This window comes from Suillus bovinus (assembly GCF_016758785.1).
Source record: "Suillus bovinus strain UH-Sbo-P2 chromosome Unknown EDB93scaffold_84, whole genome shotgun sequence".
Classification (NCBI taxonomy): domain Eukaryota; kingdom Fungi; phylum Basidiomycota; class Agaricomycetes; order Boletales; family Suillaceae; genus Suillus; species Suillus bovinus.
In genome coordinates this window covers 40,703-54,727 of record NW_024542140.1, presented here as the reverse complement: position 1 = coordinate 54,727, position 14,025 = coordinate 40,703, and the positions used below count along the sequence as shown (strand labels likewise).

Below are 14,025 nucleotides of genomic sequence, written 5' to 3'. Positions count from 1 at the left end.
GGCGTTGACGTGGTGTGGATTTTAATTACCAGTGCACATTTCAAACCCAGCACAACGTTATGCCCGTCACGCGGCTGGCCCAGGACTGTGTGAAAGCCAATCCACTGTGCCACTTGTACTCCAATCCGATCTATCACAGGTTTCGGAAGTCTGTGAATGAGCATCCGCGATGTGATGCATGCAGTCATTACTTATACAAATATCAAAGGACTCCTACACATGCTGTTGTTAAGTTTACTTCTGCTCTTCTTGGCTAACTGGATGGGGTGTCGCGGAATGAATCGGTGGTACTGTGTCCACCGAGGTAAGATAGAGGCTAGTGATGCGATGACGGTCATCATTTTCAACTGCCTGAACGTTAGAGTCTTCTAGACGTTCTACCCTAGAGTTAAAGTGTGAGGGACAGCGGCTTTGTAAGTAATTTAAATCATACTTTGCACTGAAGTTGATGTGAGTCAGGCGTTGAGCAGGAGCGGCACGAATGCGGAACATCATGCTACGAGTGATGATTAAAGTTCCGGCAACCACCGAGGGCTGCCAATAGGTGTTTCATCGTGATACCATAATGTTGGGCATGGAGACTCACTTCGTCCGGATTATTGCCTGTGGAGATAACGTTCTCCCAAGAGAGTGCAACTCCTCTGGTGGCGGCTTTACGCGATGAGACGCTTTCCCTCAAAGCATCAAGTGTTGAAGGTGCATGGTTCACACGAACCTCGCAAGAGGGGGAGAATGCAGTATCGAAGGCGTTGGCAAACATCTCGTCCTCTCGCGCTTCGTAGAGGGCGCCGAGGTGAGATTGCGTCCAGGATATGATGTCAGGCTTAGACATGTACGGTGACTGTTGTGAATTCGAGCCCAACGCTACGCTTTTGTGGTACAATGCGCGATTGTGGAAGAGGTTGGCTGCTGCAAGAGTCGAGTGCGTGGAAGTCTGGACAATCTGACCTAAAATTATGATGGAGCAGGTACAAAATCTGATCATGTCCTTGGGTCACCGTTCGGTGTCATGACTCAAGAGGTAGGTGGCTCCTTTCCAAACTTGTAGTAAAAATCCCGATGTGGCTTATTTTCGAACGTTTCAGCCCAGTCCTTCAACGACTAACGACTAGTACTGTCCAGTCTGTCCTTCAAGCAAACGATATGCAGGCAATTGAACAGCCGACTGTGGACCGGGTTTTGCTGATATAGTAAGTGCTGGAGCGATGGTGAGAGTGTTCAAAGATTTGGAAATAGAATGAAACGTTAACGTGACAGCAGTACTGTCCCACGTTGTTCCGTCCTTGATCAGATGGAAACATGAAAACCTTGACCCGTTCGTACCGAGGCTGGGAGCCCAGTAAGTAGATATAATATTCATCTCCTTTTGTTCTACTGATACATAGTGTCTTTCCCTATTCCTGATATTCTCTTCCAGTTGATGCCCCCAGTTGCCATTGACGAAGCATACAACGAGTTAAAGCCGGATTTCCACTGATCTCGACCTGGACGAGTCCCGATCAACTCCCACTGGCAACCTGACCACGTGCCGCTAAACTGTTCCTCGTGAGCGTGTATGCACGTTCGATCAGAACCATCCATTTCTTCCTCGCGTTCTCACATGCCATCCATTCGCACACTAAATGTACCCGAAGACATTCTCCCTCTTTTGGGGAGAAGACTCGGATAGAAGGGACCCGGGAGCAGATTTCAGCAAAATAACAAAACACCTTACGATGCAGTCTGTCTGTTGTATCGAAAGTTAATCTTCAGCGGGTACAAAAGATGTGCTTTAAAGTTGTGACATTGCTCGAGTTCAGACTTTGATTATCTAGGTGAGCGCGTGTATTCTAATACTCTCCTTTGAGTACGGAGCTTGCAGTGAAATCTTGTGAAGCAGATGATTGCTCCGGCGAGACATTGATGAGCTTCGCTCGATTGATTGATGCGAGGATCCAGACAGGTGTTTACGGCTACGTGCGGTTACGTCCAATGAAGATACATCAAGCGGAACTACTTTTGATGCATTCTCCCTAAGCCTCCCTTTCGTTTTTGCCACAAGCGATTCTTCCGAAGACTTGAAGCGCACAGCTAGAGGGAAATATATGAGTAGCCGAACGATGATGGTTGAACCCGTTGGTTTCGAATATCTTGAAGTACCATTTCAGTATCGCAGTGTGAACAACTAATGACTAAACCATGGTGTCGAACTGTATGCCATCGAAACCACCAGACCAATTTCTCTTTCTGTCGATCGTTTCTCTCGTACATCGAACACGATGCATGCTGATTTCTCTGGTGAGCTCCGTTTAGGCGTGCACTGGTGATTTGCTTGGCCAATTGTCATAATTGTTACCAAATGATAGGAGTGTGTCTGTTTCTGTGCACGCTGTACCGCGCGAGTACTCACAACACACTCATTGTAGCCTTTTAACATGTGTTCTCGGGTGGAAGGGGGCACTGAGGTTGACGGAAAGGGGTAAATCCGAGGGCCTCAGATTTGGTTCGGGTATCCTGCCATGGAGTCTGAAGCTCGAGGCTCAAGAGAAACAACTTATTGCGGTTCCAGAAGGCATAGCACTGAATTTTTCTGCTTCGTCCGTGGTGCCGACAGCAGCTGTGTAGATGCTGCTCCCCAGACTAAGCGGCCCTTCATTTCCAGAACTTAATTCTCGCAAATCTCCTTTTCTGGCTTATTAGCGTCATTACCTCCTGATGACGTAATTCAAACTCGGAGCTGCGCTTGAGCTTGCGCACCGCGCAGTTGTCCTGCTCAAACACACTCCATGATCAATACCATCATGAATTACAATCCAACAAAAATAATTGCTGTTGGTCTCTGCCTATCATGCTCTGCGTATGCTCAGTCTTCTGATTCGTATTCCTATTATTGGAGTGGACGTATCGCTGGGATTGTGGTCGGTGAGAGATTCTTGACCGTTATCGAGAGCATTAACCGAATGATAGGGATAAATTTGATCTTTAGGCATCATATTTTTATTATTACTCGCATTATGCTGTGGAGCTGCGAGTAGACGTCGACGGCGTTTGACATCTACCGTCACTAAGCCGCCGGATGTACCAGGGACGAATGCTCAACCTGGTACATCTTACTCGTTTCCAATGTGGCAAGGGTCGCAGACGTATGGAGCTCCGCCTGGTCACATGTCCAATACTGCAAACATGAATCCATATGAGTATCCTGGATCACAGCCCCCTCCCCCTCCGTATGTGAAAGGAGAGGGAGGAGTCAACATGCCGCAGGAAACAAATTACTCCTCGGTAAGTAGTAACATCTGTACGAAACAATGCATCACGCTCATATCAGCACCCATAGCCTCCAGGTCCCCCACCGGCTGCACATACGGTGAGCCAATAATGTTAAAGGGAAAAGGTTTTAAACTTACACGTTCATGCGCAGAGAGAAAACAATCATTTTGTATGAGGTCTCACTGCCCAGGAACGTTTCATGAATTGCGGAATAGTTCCGCGGCATCTATTCTTGCTTCGTACATTTCAGATATTATGATCACCCTACTAAGAATGGCATTTATCTCAACCCTTGTGTATCAAGTCTTCTAAGTGTATAATACTAAGCAGGCTATTTCCGTATGAAAACTCAATCACATCTTTAGTTCAGTCATACGGTCTTTAGTTCACATTCACACAATTTATCCCACCTACTAAGTCCGAATGAGCTTCGCGGATTAGTGTGTAAAATTCCACCCGACGGTCATCATCGATCAGTCATCTCCTAGTAATTATCCTCCGCCGCGGGCTCTCACTGAACAAGAGTGACTTACATTTCCAAGGCGTTTCCCTGAGTTTTCCCCTGGAACGCTTGGCTGATGCAAAGGCAAAGCAACACAAATTATCGGTGGCCGAGAGCTCATACTAACGAGGCACGTGAATCGAAGCGGCCAGACTCTTCTCATGCGGCCTTCTATCTCCCAATGAATCTCGTTACAGCCAAAGTGTCATGCAACCACAGGAACCGCTTCATTGTCAAACTCTATTGTGTCAAGCTTTCGAAGGTCTTCGATGCGTGCAACCTGTGCGAACTATGAGGTTACCTTTTGATGACAGGGAAGCGTCCATGAAGTGAGGCCAGACAATAGATCACAAAGACGTGCCCCCGTCATGGTTTGATTTTCCACGTCTCGCTTCCTGAGAACGGCCCGGGAAAGTGGTGATAGCCCTTTGCCAAGGAGTCTCCATGTTGGTGTCTGGAACATGGCAGGGAAACTAATGGTTGCCAATTTTCCAATCCTGATAGCATCAATCAGAACATTCTCGCCGTGTGCTTGATCGTGGCGCCCATCATGGCGAAACCTGAAACATTGTCGAGATAGGAGGAGCGGCCTTACGACATGGAGATTGATCGGTCAGACATCGCATGTGATCGTGGAGTTCCTAGTGGACCATATGGCAAGAAGATGTCTCATGAGTTAAGTGGTGGGAGATCAGGGTGGAGTCAGGAGCTTCGAATGCATGTCACAGAGGACGATCCTGCGAGCAGGCAATCGCCGAATGTCATGAAACATTGCACGCACCATGTGACCAGATCGTATTGGTTAGATAACCTAGATCTTGAGAGTGGGTGGAAATCTGACATATAGCGGGATTCCATAGGTTTGTCACGGCACGCCTTGCGGGGAGAGATATGACAGAAGACAGCACAACAAAAGACAGTACGACAAGAGGCAGGAAGCCTCAAGGGATACAGGAAATCACCGGGATATCTCCGTGGTGAGAGATAAGAGGGTTACGTTGTCTGCCGTTCGTGTGACGGGTAGGCGCCTGCACGGAAGTCCGAGGGAGTAAGACAGCTCGGGTTTCGTGTGTGTGAGCGAACAGGACAGTCATTGACATGAGACACATGTTCAGTAGGAGATCGCGAAATGCCATCGACACAGAGGATGTCGAAGAAAGGAAATTGGAATGGATCATTAGGGTTGTGGAGTGGGTAAGCGATGAACTCTGGCACCTTTGATTGACCCCATGGCGATGCCGCCGGCAAGCCGGAACGAAGACGGAGTAAATGAGGGAAGGTGCTGAGTATTGGGCGAGTTGCTGAATGATTCATGTCGGACATAGGAAATAGGGATTTGTACGGAGAGAAATTCGAGGGTATGCGTTGCGATAACAGACTCTCGCAGCCTAACGGTGCTTTTGAAGGGCTATCCAATGTGCCCTAATCAACGGTTATAGCAAACAAAGTATCGTTCGCTGAGTTGTCGCGACAAAAATAATTTTCCGCTAACCGTATGGAAACATTAGGTACTCTGAGCTTGAAGGAAGTGATCGAGGAGATGGATCCTGAAATATCTGAGTGGGGGGGGGGGGAAAGTTCGCGTCACATTCGTCGACATGGTGCTTTTCGAGGATTTGGGTGAGAGTGAAATAGCCATATTAGAACATACGGTAGCAATTGGAATCAGATGGGTTATAGATGAAGCTGCGGACGGCAAGAAGGATGTTTACGGGAAGGCCGGGAATGATGGAGAGGCGAGGCAGAAACAAGCGCACAGGATATGGTACTTAGTAGGCGTGGAAGTATATTGCACGGCGGCCTGTTAGGAATTGCGTGATTATCACACACTATGCGACATGGAACACAGAGGGCGCCGTTTGAACGCTCGAGGGTATTGAAGGAGCTGGAGCTCATGAGCTGGTCGTTGTTGCTCGAGTGTTTTGGATTGAAAAGTTTTAAGAGGGGGTAAATTAATGGACCGAAATACGCACATGAATATGAATGTTCCAAAGATAACATGGTAGCTTGTTATTTTGGGCGATATGATAATTTTGGATTGTAGTAGTTGTGACGTCGCTTCGCAGAGCAGTACTCAAACTCGATCAGGTACGAGGTATGAATGCCGGGTGAAATTCGGTTCACGGTCGGTTGACGGACGTCCTTGTATCCGAGCCTGGAGTCAGAAGACCTGTGTAGAAGGTACGATCAGAGAGAGTGTGTGTTGAATACTTACTGCGCAGTGGACATGAGATGGTAACTGTAGTATTACGCGGACATGAAAAGGGGCGTCTCCGAGGGGCTCGACTCTCGCTGGGTTGAATCGAGGTTAGGCTGCGGAGATGCGGGAGGGCGAGTTAGTGTGAGAAAAAGGATAGATACGATGATTCATTCGAAGCTCGCTATTGGATGACATTTCAACAAAAGATGTTTAACCTAATTGGGTATTTCGACTGGATCTTAACTTCCAAATGTAGATAAAATAATGGAATCCGGTGAAATCCGGGACTGTGGCTTTAATCCCGATCTTTAAATCTGATGCTCATAGCGCCGTTTGCAGTTGCTTGGGTTTCGGCACCCGTTCGCGGAATTACTTGCCGCCAGTGAAAGATCCAAACTTCAAAGACAAGGCTCCCATCCTCTCGCCCATTGCCATCTTTCTTCTGTACTCCCATCATCTCTCCCTTCATCGTCTCTTCATCCCTTTCGATAGCAAAATGGGCAGGAGAAAAATTGAGATCCAACCGATCACCGTAAGTTTCATTTTTATTATGTAGTTGCCTGCTGCTATTCTCGGTCGCGGTTGTGCCAGCGCGCTTTACTCCAATTTTACTTGACCTCCTCTTGATCCATCATTAACCTCCCTCTCTGTAATTCTTAAACATAGCACGAGCGTAATCGTTCAGTAACTTTTTTAAAGGTAAGCCTCTGGCTATTTTTGCCATTAATAGCTTGGCAGCTGATAACTTATAATTATCCCCACCTCCTTACAGCGTAAGAATGGCCTCTTCAAAAAGGCCTATGAACTCGGCGTCCTTTGCTCGGTCGATGTCGCCGTCGTCATCTTCGGCGAGTTTATTCATGTTTCATATCCCTGTCCTTCCTAACATCTCTACCATCTTCAGAGGAACGCGCGGGTCATCACTTGAAACTTTATCAATACTGTTCTGGAGACATCCATGATATCATTCAGCGTCACGTTCGTGTAAGTAATCTCCATCTTTTGTCTGTTCTTTACCGACTTTTCTCTTCAGTATGATGGAGAGAAAGACACTAGAACTCCTCACGATTTCGTGAACAACGCCAATGCCAAACTTAATCATCATGACGCCGATATCGACGACGACGAGGGTGATGACGACGACGACCCAGACTCTGTTCCCACACGTGGAAGTAAGAGGCGCCACGAGCCCAAGTTCAAAGCGGAATACAGTAACAACGCGAAACTTCTGATTCCCTCAGGAGGTGACATGGGTTTAAACGTTGATGTAAAATTATCATTCGATTTCATTTCTTCTTATCCACTCACTCTGAAACAGATGGCTGATTATCACCGTCCTATGACCATCCCTCCCCCACCCATGCCCCTTCATCACTCGTCACAGCTTCCATCGGCTGGTGGAGGATCTGCACTTCCTATCTCCACAGAACGCCACTCGTCTTCCGGTCGGTTGCTCCCTCCAAACGGTCAAATTAGCTCTCAAAAGAAGCCCCGTCTAGCGCCTAACGTTCATGGAGGCAATGGCTCCAAGCTTTCAGGGGACGAGTCTATGTACAATGGTTATCTCCCCTCACCCACGTCGGCTCATTCTACTGCATATCGATCGAACGGTCCATCGTCTCATCAACTTCCATACAATGGATATATGGGAGTGTCAAACAGTCCCCCGCAGTCCTTCCTGCCTTCAACTTTTGACTTCCCGTCCTCGTCATCCCGAGGCTCTAATTTACCGCGTAATAATAGCTACAGCAGCCAACGGTCATCTTATTCTCAACCTCAGGACCCCCAATTACAGGGAATGTATCATCAGTTAATGCGGCACAATCAGCCGCAAGGTCAACATTCCCACTCAAGCGGTTTGCATTCCCAGCAGTCTCCAGACTCCTTGTTATCCACATTTCTAGACAATGATGAGCATCGGCAGCCGCAAAGCACAGGTCCACAATACGCGCCACTTGATTGGCCCTCCCATGGACCATCACAGCCGCCACTGCCACCTCCATCACAACCTCCACAGCAAGAATCAGGTATGATTCACATTTATTTTTCAGTGGAAATATTCTTACAGTGTAATAGGCCCTCCTGGAGACCCTAGCTGGCTCGATTTCTTGTCGCAGAATGCGTCTCAATCAGGCGCCCAACAGCTTCATATGACACTGCCCCCCGCTAATGGCCGAGATGGTCTCTCTTGGGAGCGAGATCGCGATGCGGAGCATTACTCCGCTGAACGCGGTGGTGACCTTCATCCGGATAAGTCTTCCAATGGAGGAACGTTGATGTCTCCGCGTTCATCACGCAAACGGCCACGTGCTGCATCAAGTGCTGCGGATGAGAAACGCTCATCGCCCAGTGCGCGAGCTGTTTCAGGACAGGACAAGATGCATGACCCTGGCAGCAGCAGTGGGATAGACAAACAAGACAAATGACCAGGGCTATGATTTTTGAACAGTTTCTGTATGCCTATGTTTATCTTGGACTGTGGTTTTCTTGCGCAGTGATGTTAACGTACTTCATGACGTATGGGCTTGTCTGGACATGCCGGGATTAATGCCACCTTGTTATCGATATGTTCCCATGCACACTGATTCGTGATAGGTTTGCATATGATCATATTTCATGTGGCTAATTATGATTAGTAAGATTTAGGACTGTTGGTCGACGATACCTAGATAATTTCAACGTGCAGAACATCTACTGACCGTCTTGCAGGAGACAGTGCCAACAATGCCTCATTCCAAGGAACTTCCCTGGAAAATTGTGACTGGCAACGCAAGGTTCACGAGATCACCGCAGCGCTACGTAAAACTGGTATGGAGACCGATCATTTCATCTATCCATCTTATTCGGACCTTGCTCGGGCGGCTAGTCTTTCATTCTTCCGAGATACTTCATTGATCGTCACACACGCTGGGTCCGGAGGAAACTTGGACGTGGATCCTGCGCAACTTGGCAGTATCGTGATGTGGCTGGTACTCGCGTCGGGAGATCCTTGGACCTAGGCAGCGCGCCACGATATGAACCTCTTCACACAGTTCCCCCCGCCTGGCCGCCACTTCGCTACTTTTATGCAGACTGAATATTCAACGATCGGGAAATACGTAAGGGATGGGATGATAAAACAAATTTACCCGACCTTAGACTCGACAGATTCAGACTCTCAGTAGCATTGGGGATGGCACAATTTCGCTCTGTGTCTACCTGTTTTCTGGCGGCCTTGGTGTCGTCTTGTGCGGCACTCAATGCTGAACTTGTCATCTCCAACGCCGTGGTCGCGCCCGACGGTTATGAGATGAGGTATTTTATTCACATGCGGTTGGTTGATATCTCACATGCCTGACAAATATTTCCAGTGCCATCGTAGTCAATGGTCAGACCCCTGGACCAGTCCTCTCTGCACAGAAGGTAGTGGTCTTTATATGTGGCTGTCCTTACCAGGTGGATTTACTTTGTCAAGGGCGAACGCTTTCAAGTGAACGTCACGGATTTGTTGGTAGACGAATCCATGAACAAGAGTACGACCGTTGTTAGTATCTTTTTGTATTCCAGGATGCCGCTGACTCGAGTTCCAGCATTGGCACGGAATCAATCATCACGGGTCGGTCGAGATGGATGGAGCAGCCATGGTCACCCAGTGCCCCATCACATCTGGGCATTCGTTCGTATACGACTTCACGCCAGTAAACCAGAGCGGATCGTTTTGGTGAGAAATAGTGTTTTTACCTCGCATATGTTTATTTACTGGTCTATCAGGTATCATTCTCATTTCCAGCTCCAGTATTGTTGGTGATTTCGTTCTACGCTGGAGTAAACATATCTCACCGTTGATACAGGCGAAGGTATGAGAGGAGCCTTGGTCATCTATGACCCTCAGGATCCTTACCTGGGCATGTATGACGTTGATGACGGTCGGTCTAAACCTTGATTATATATGTAGCTGAATGCACTGACGATAATATAGAATCGACCATCATTTCTCTCGCAGACTGGTAGGGTCATCAACACTTTCACTGCTTTGTTTGAATTATCTGTTCAAAGGTACCACATGAACGCCTACGACGTCGGCCCTAGCGATAATCCCGCTTCGACTCTCATCAATGGCGTGGGGCGTTATCCAGGTGGACCACCAGTACCTCTTTCTGTCGTGCACGTCACGCCAGGAAAGCGCTACCGTATTCGATTAATGAATATAGCATGCAGACCAAACTTCGTGTTTACGATCGACAACCACGTCTTTACAGTTATCGAAGCGGACAGTGAATATACGACGCCTCTGGAAGTCGACTCGATCCAAATTTACGCCGGGCAACGGTACTCTTTCATCCTGACTGCAGACCAGCCGATCGACACCTACTGGATACATGCGGTGCCCAATTATGATTCGACCGTTGCAGGAGGTCTACACTCTGCGATACTTAAATATGATGGGGCTCCGGTAGTGGACCCCGTGCACAGAAATTGGACCAGGAACAACCCTTTGTTGGAACAGAACTTGCATGCGCTGGTAGACCCCGCAGCCCCTGGTGTCGCGGAGCCTGGTGGTGCAGACATGTCGATAAATATAGAAACTGTGTGGGATGGCCACATGAGATTCCTCATCAATGGTTACACCTATACTTCACCTCCCACTCCGGTCTTACTGCAGATTTTAAATGGAAATTTGGACGCTTCTCAGCTGAAACCCTATGGATCAGTTTACACCTTGCCTGCTAACAAAACTATCGAGTTGTCTATACCCGCCGGACAGCCTGAGGGACCAGTAGGCAATTCTGATATCTCTTTATCTCATGTCTCTCATGTACCATCGTTTTAGCATCCTTTCCACTTACACGGAGTGAGTACCGTTTGTTGTATTCTGTTGGTACTCTGGCTCATGTATCGCGCAGCATCCTTTCTCTGTTGTAAGAAGTGCTGGAAGTGACGTCTACAACTACGTCAATCCTGTACGACGGGATACGACGAGCAATGGTGCATCAGGCGACAATGTGACAATTCGCTTTAGAACCGAGAATGCGGGGCCATGGTTTTTGCACTGGTACGATCCCGATATCATTGTTGTCCCTGGTTGATTCAAGCGACATCTTTTAGCCACATCGACTTCCATCTGGAACAGTAGGCGTTGCCTTGCCAATATGTGATCTGTCTGATTCAACTTTTTCAGGGGTATGGCTGTGGTCTTCGCAGAGGATACCAATGGTACTGCATCAACCCTAGACATCTCAAGTGAGTCTCAGAACTGATATCTTATATGCTGAACTCATTAATGGCTTCTGTAGATTCATGGAAGCAGTTATGTTCTACCTATGACGACGCCTCGCCAGTAACGGAACGAGCTGTGGAACAGCATCGCCAACGTCACATGAAACATAAAATCCGTCGTTGATTTCTGTGCAGCCTTCGAATACTAGCATACTTTAATCGGTATATGATAATATCTCTGACGGACCTCTGGACCAGCTATCCTTAGTTTTAGAGTTGTCTGTGGTGGCATGTCCCGTACCTAAGAGTTCTCGCATATTCTTCCCCACACAGCCCAACGGAACATATATCACAGTTACGGACAAGGAAACTTCGTCTTTCACTTCTAAGCACTTCACAATTGCATACTCAACATAGGCGAAGTCCGATTTTTTGACTAGTCAAAAGTTAAAACCTAGCCAACTCAACAATTCTGCAAAATCCCAAACAATGTAAATGACAAATATAAATATAGAGTGTTGTCAAGGGGGTAGCAACATAAAGTTTTGAACACGGACTCACAAAAGTTGAGTGACCAGGACCCCGAAAACGAGTCGAATACTATACCATACTGTACCATACTCGACCAGCAAAAATTTCGCTAAGTCCACGCACTACATATTGAATTGTAAGTAAGTAATAGCTTCAGAACACAGCTTGATGGTAAAGCAGCTTGTGACATTAAATTGTGCATTGTGCAGTTACATATGACTATCATGATAGGTCTACAGTGTACGAAGCACTTTTCCGACCTCTCGGATTAGCCCGAACTCAAAAATGTATCTAGTCCTCGAAATTTGACTGCTTTGTACCGTAGAGTAGCGCAAATGCATTCTTTTGACTTGTAGATTAAGGCTACCTCGTTCGAATATTGAAAATCGAAGGGTTGAAAAAATTTCCGACGAAATTTGAAACATGTTGCAAGAAATGGTATTTATGGGTAACTGAGCAGGTATACAAGCAAGCAGATGGTAAATACAATCTACAGAAGCCCTCTGCTTGCAGTTTCGGCATCCAGTGAGGCCAAAATCTCTGTCATGAGCCCAACACGACGGTGGGAACGGTACTTCTTAACTGCGAAGGCTGCTTGGTGAGCATCGAGTCCTTTCCTGTTCAAACTTCAGCGCTGCCACATGACCACTCGAAAGCATCGATAAACGTACCGGTAGGCATCCATATAACGCCAAGCTTTGCGGAAAAAACGGCGAATAGTCAAAACATCACACATGTCGAGACATTGCGGAACCAGTGTTTTTGCCGTCGAGAATTTCCCATCAGTGACATTTCGATAGCCTGTACCACGTAGGAATATCAATGAGTCAAAATCACGACAGTAAACCGAGAAAAAACTGACGGTACTTGGCATATCCCCAAAGCATCTCGATGGGGTTCAGTTCACAATGGAACTTCGGAAGAAAAAGGCAAACGTGCCCGCGACTCTCGATGTAATGCTGGATAAGTGGCTTTTCATTGACGAAATCATCTTGAAGTGAGAGTACGCGGTACATGCAGCACCAATTATTGTCTTCCGAGTCTGTTTCTGGCTCATCCTCTGCCTGTAGCTCACCTGTTTCAGGTGCTTCTTGTCCGAGTGCCTCCGCCAATGCGAGTCTCCGTTCTGCATCCTTTTTTGCCTGTGACTTCTGACAACGTTGACACTTCCCAACCACCTTCCCATTGTGCTGTTCCATCAGCACATCCCAAACTGATTGCCGTTCTTGAAGAACGACTTTCATTCCTTTTGGTCTCCCAGCCAACTCAGGGTCAGGATATGTTGCCAAGTATACCATTTGCTGTGGCATTCCACGCATGTCAGATTGTCCAGGTTTCGGAGGTGGATTATTGAGTGGGATAGTGGTATCACGTAGGTGGCTTTGCTTACCACCACCTTTCACATTCATGTTGTTCACGTTCAATGCATTTGAAGCAAGACCTTCATGAGCGGAAGAGCAGTCGAAAACAAAGACAGCAACCTTGTTCGGATGCAAGAACTCGAATATGTCGACAGCATGAATCGTTTGGGTCTGAAGCTGAGGAAGATCCCAATTTGCATCATGGTTTTTTCCTGGATAGATGATTTTTCGAGCATCCGTGACCTTGAGCTGTTGGTCAGGTGGAAGAGTAGCTTGTTGCGCGAGTTGTTCTTCTGACAAAGCGAGTCGGCCAGTTGTTTCGCAAATGAAATCAGAAACATGAATTGCACGACCATTCCCCTTCCTTTTCAAAGGCTGTTCATCACCACAAAGCCAAGAGTGACGTCGGTATTCATTCGTATGAAAAATTGACTCATCCTGGGTAACGAGGACATGCTCTTGCTCATCGGGAGTGAGGGATGGTGGGATGGGTGCGAGAGTTTCATTGTTGTATTTTGTCATCAATCTGGTATGAGATGTGGTAAGTGACACATATTCGACAGTCAGATAATGCCGACTTACCTCTCATATCCTGCTATTTTCTCAAGGAATATTTTCCGTGCCTCCACGACATCATCACGTTCATGTCCATCATGGTATACACCTTTCTGGACATTCTTGCAAGTGTATCCAAGTTTCTTCAGCCAGTTTTCTGCAGTACGTTCACTGATGTGGCTGTTCGGACCGGTTAAGCCAAGTGTAGGTGCAATAATTTCGTTGACGTGGCGACACATGGCACTTGGAGTGATGGTACCCAGCTTCTGCATTGCAAGATACCTCCGCACATTATGAACAACTGCCTCGTTATCCAACAATGTGTATTGTCCACAGTGATTACTTTGCTTTGACGAAGGAAGACAGTGATGTTGCAGAAGGTAGAGTTCATTCCTGCGAATTTGACGTGCAAATCTTCCTCCCTCTCGTGC

General features: G+C 47.3%; 4 protein-coding genes across 4 annotated transcripts; 3 read left to right on the top strand and 1 right to left on the bottom strand.

The window, feature by feature from the left end:
* Window positions 1-234: 234 nt before the first annotated feature.
* EDB93DRAFT_1093512 (uncharacterized protein) lies at window positions 235-832 on the bottom strand (the record flags this gene model as incomplete). Its single annotated transcript, XM_041446522.1, has 3 exons — window positions 235-382; window positions 434-534; window positions 587-832. 3 exons carry the CDS (start codon window positions 830-832, stop codon window positions 235-237), a joined length of 495 nt encoding a protein of 164 aa, XP_041302958.1.
* A 1,743-nt stretch (window positions 833-2,575) lies between these two features.
* EDB93DRAFT_889877 (uncharacterized protein) lies at window positions 2,576-3,626 on the top strand. Its single transcript, XM_041457831.1, has 4 exons — window positions 2,576-2,901; window positions 2,966-3,261; window positions 3,317-3,346; window positions 3,401-3,626. Exons 1-4 carry the CDS (start codon window positions 2,766-2,768, stop codon window positions 3,422-3,424), a joined length of 486 nt encoding a protein of 161 aa, XP_041302957.1. The 5' UTR covers window positions 2,576-2,765; the 3' UTR covers window positions 3,425-3,626.
* Window positions 3,627-6,447: 2,821 nt separating this feature from the next.
* On the top strand, window positions 6,448-8,377 carry EDB93DRAFT_1093491 (uncharacterized protein; the record flags this gene model as incomplete). Its single annotated transcript, XM_041446520.1, has 7 exons — window positions 6,448-6,483; window positions 6,618-6,650; window positions 6,724-6,813; window positions 6,858-6,935; window positions 6,985-7,212; window positions 7,270-7,978; window positions 8,028-8,377. The coding sequence occupies 7 exons, from the start codon at window positions 6,448-6,450 to the stop codon at window positions 8,375-8,377; spliced, it is 1,524 nt and encodes a 507-aa protein (XP_041302956.1).
* A 746-nt stretch (window positions 8,378-9,123) lies between these two features.
* EDB93DRAFT_1093468 (multicopper redoxase) lies at window positions 9,124-11,331 on the top strand (the record flags this gene model as incomplete). Its single annotated transcript, XM_041446516.1, has 13 exons — window positions 9,124-9,245; window positions 9,302-9,353; window positions 9,406-9,474; window positions 9,521-9,651; window positions 9,702-9,730; window positions 9,782-9,856; window positions 9,910-9,937; window positions 9,987-10,707; window positions 10,762-10,782; window positions 10,835-10,983; window positions 11,037-11,060; window positions 11,110-11,171; window positions 11,225-11,331. 13 exons carry the CDS (start codon window positions 9,124-9,126, stop codon window positions 11,329-11,331), a joined length of 1,590 nt encoding a protein of 529 aa, XP_041302955.1.
* Between the last annotated feature and the right edge of the window lie 2,694 nt (window positions 11,332-14,025).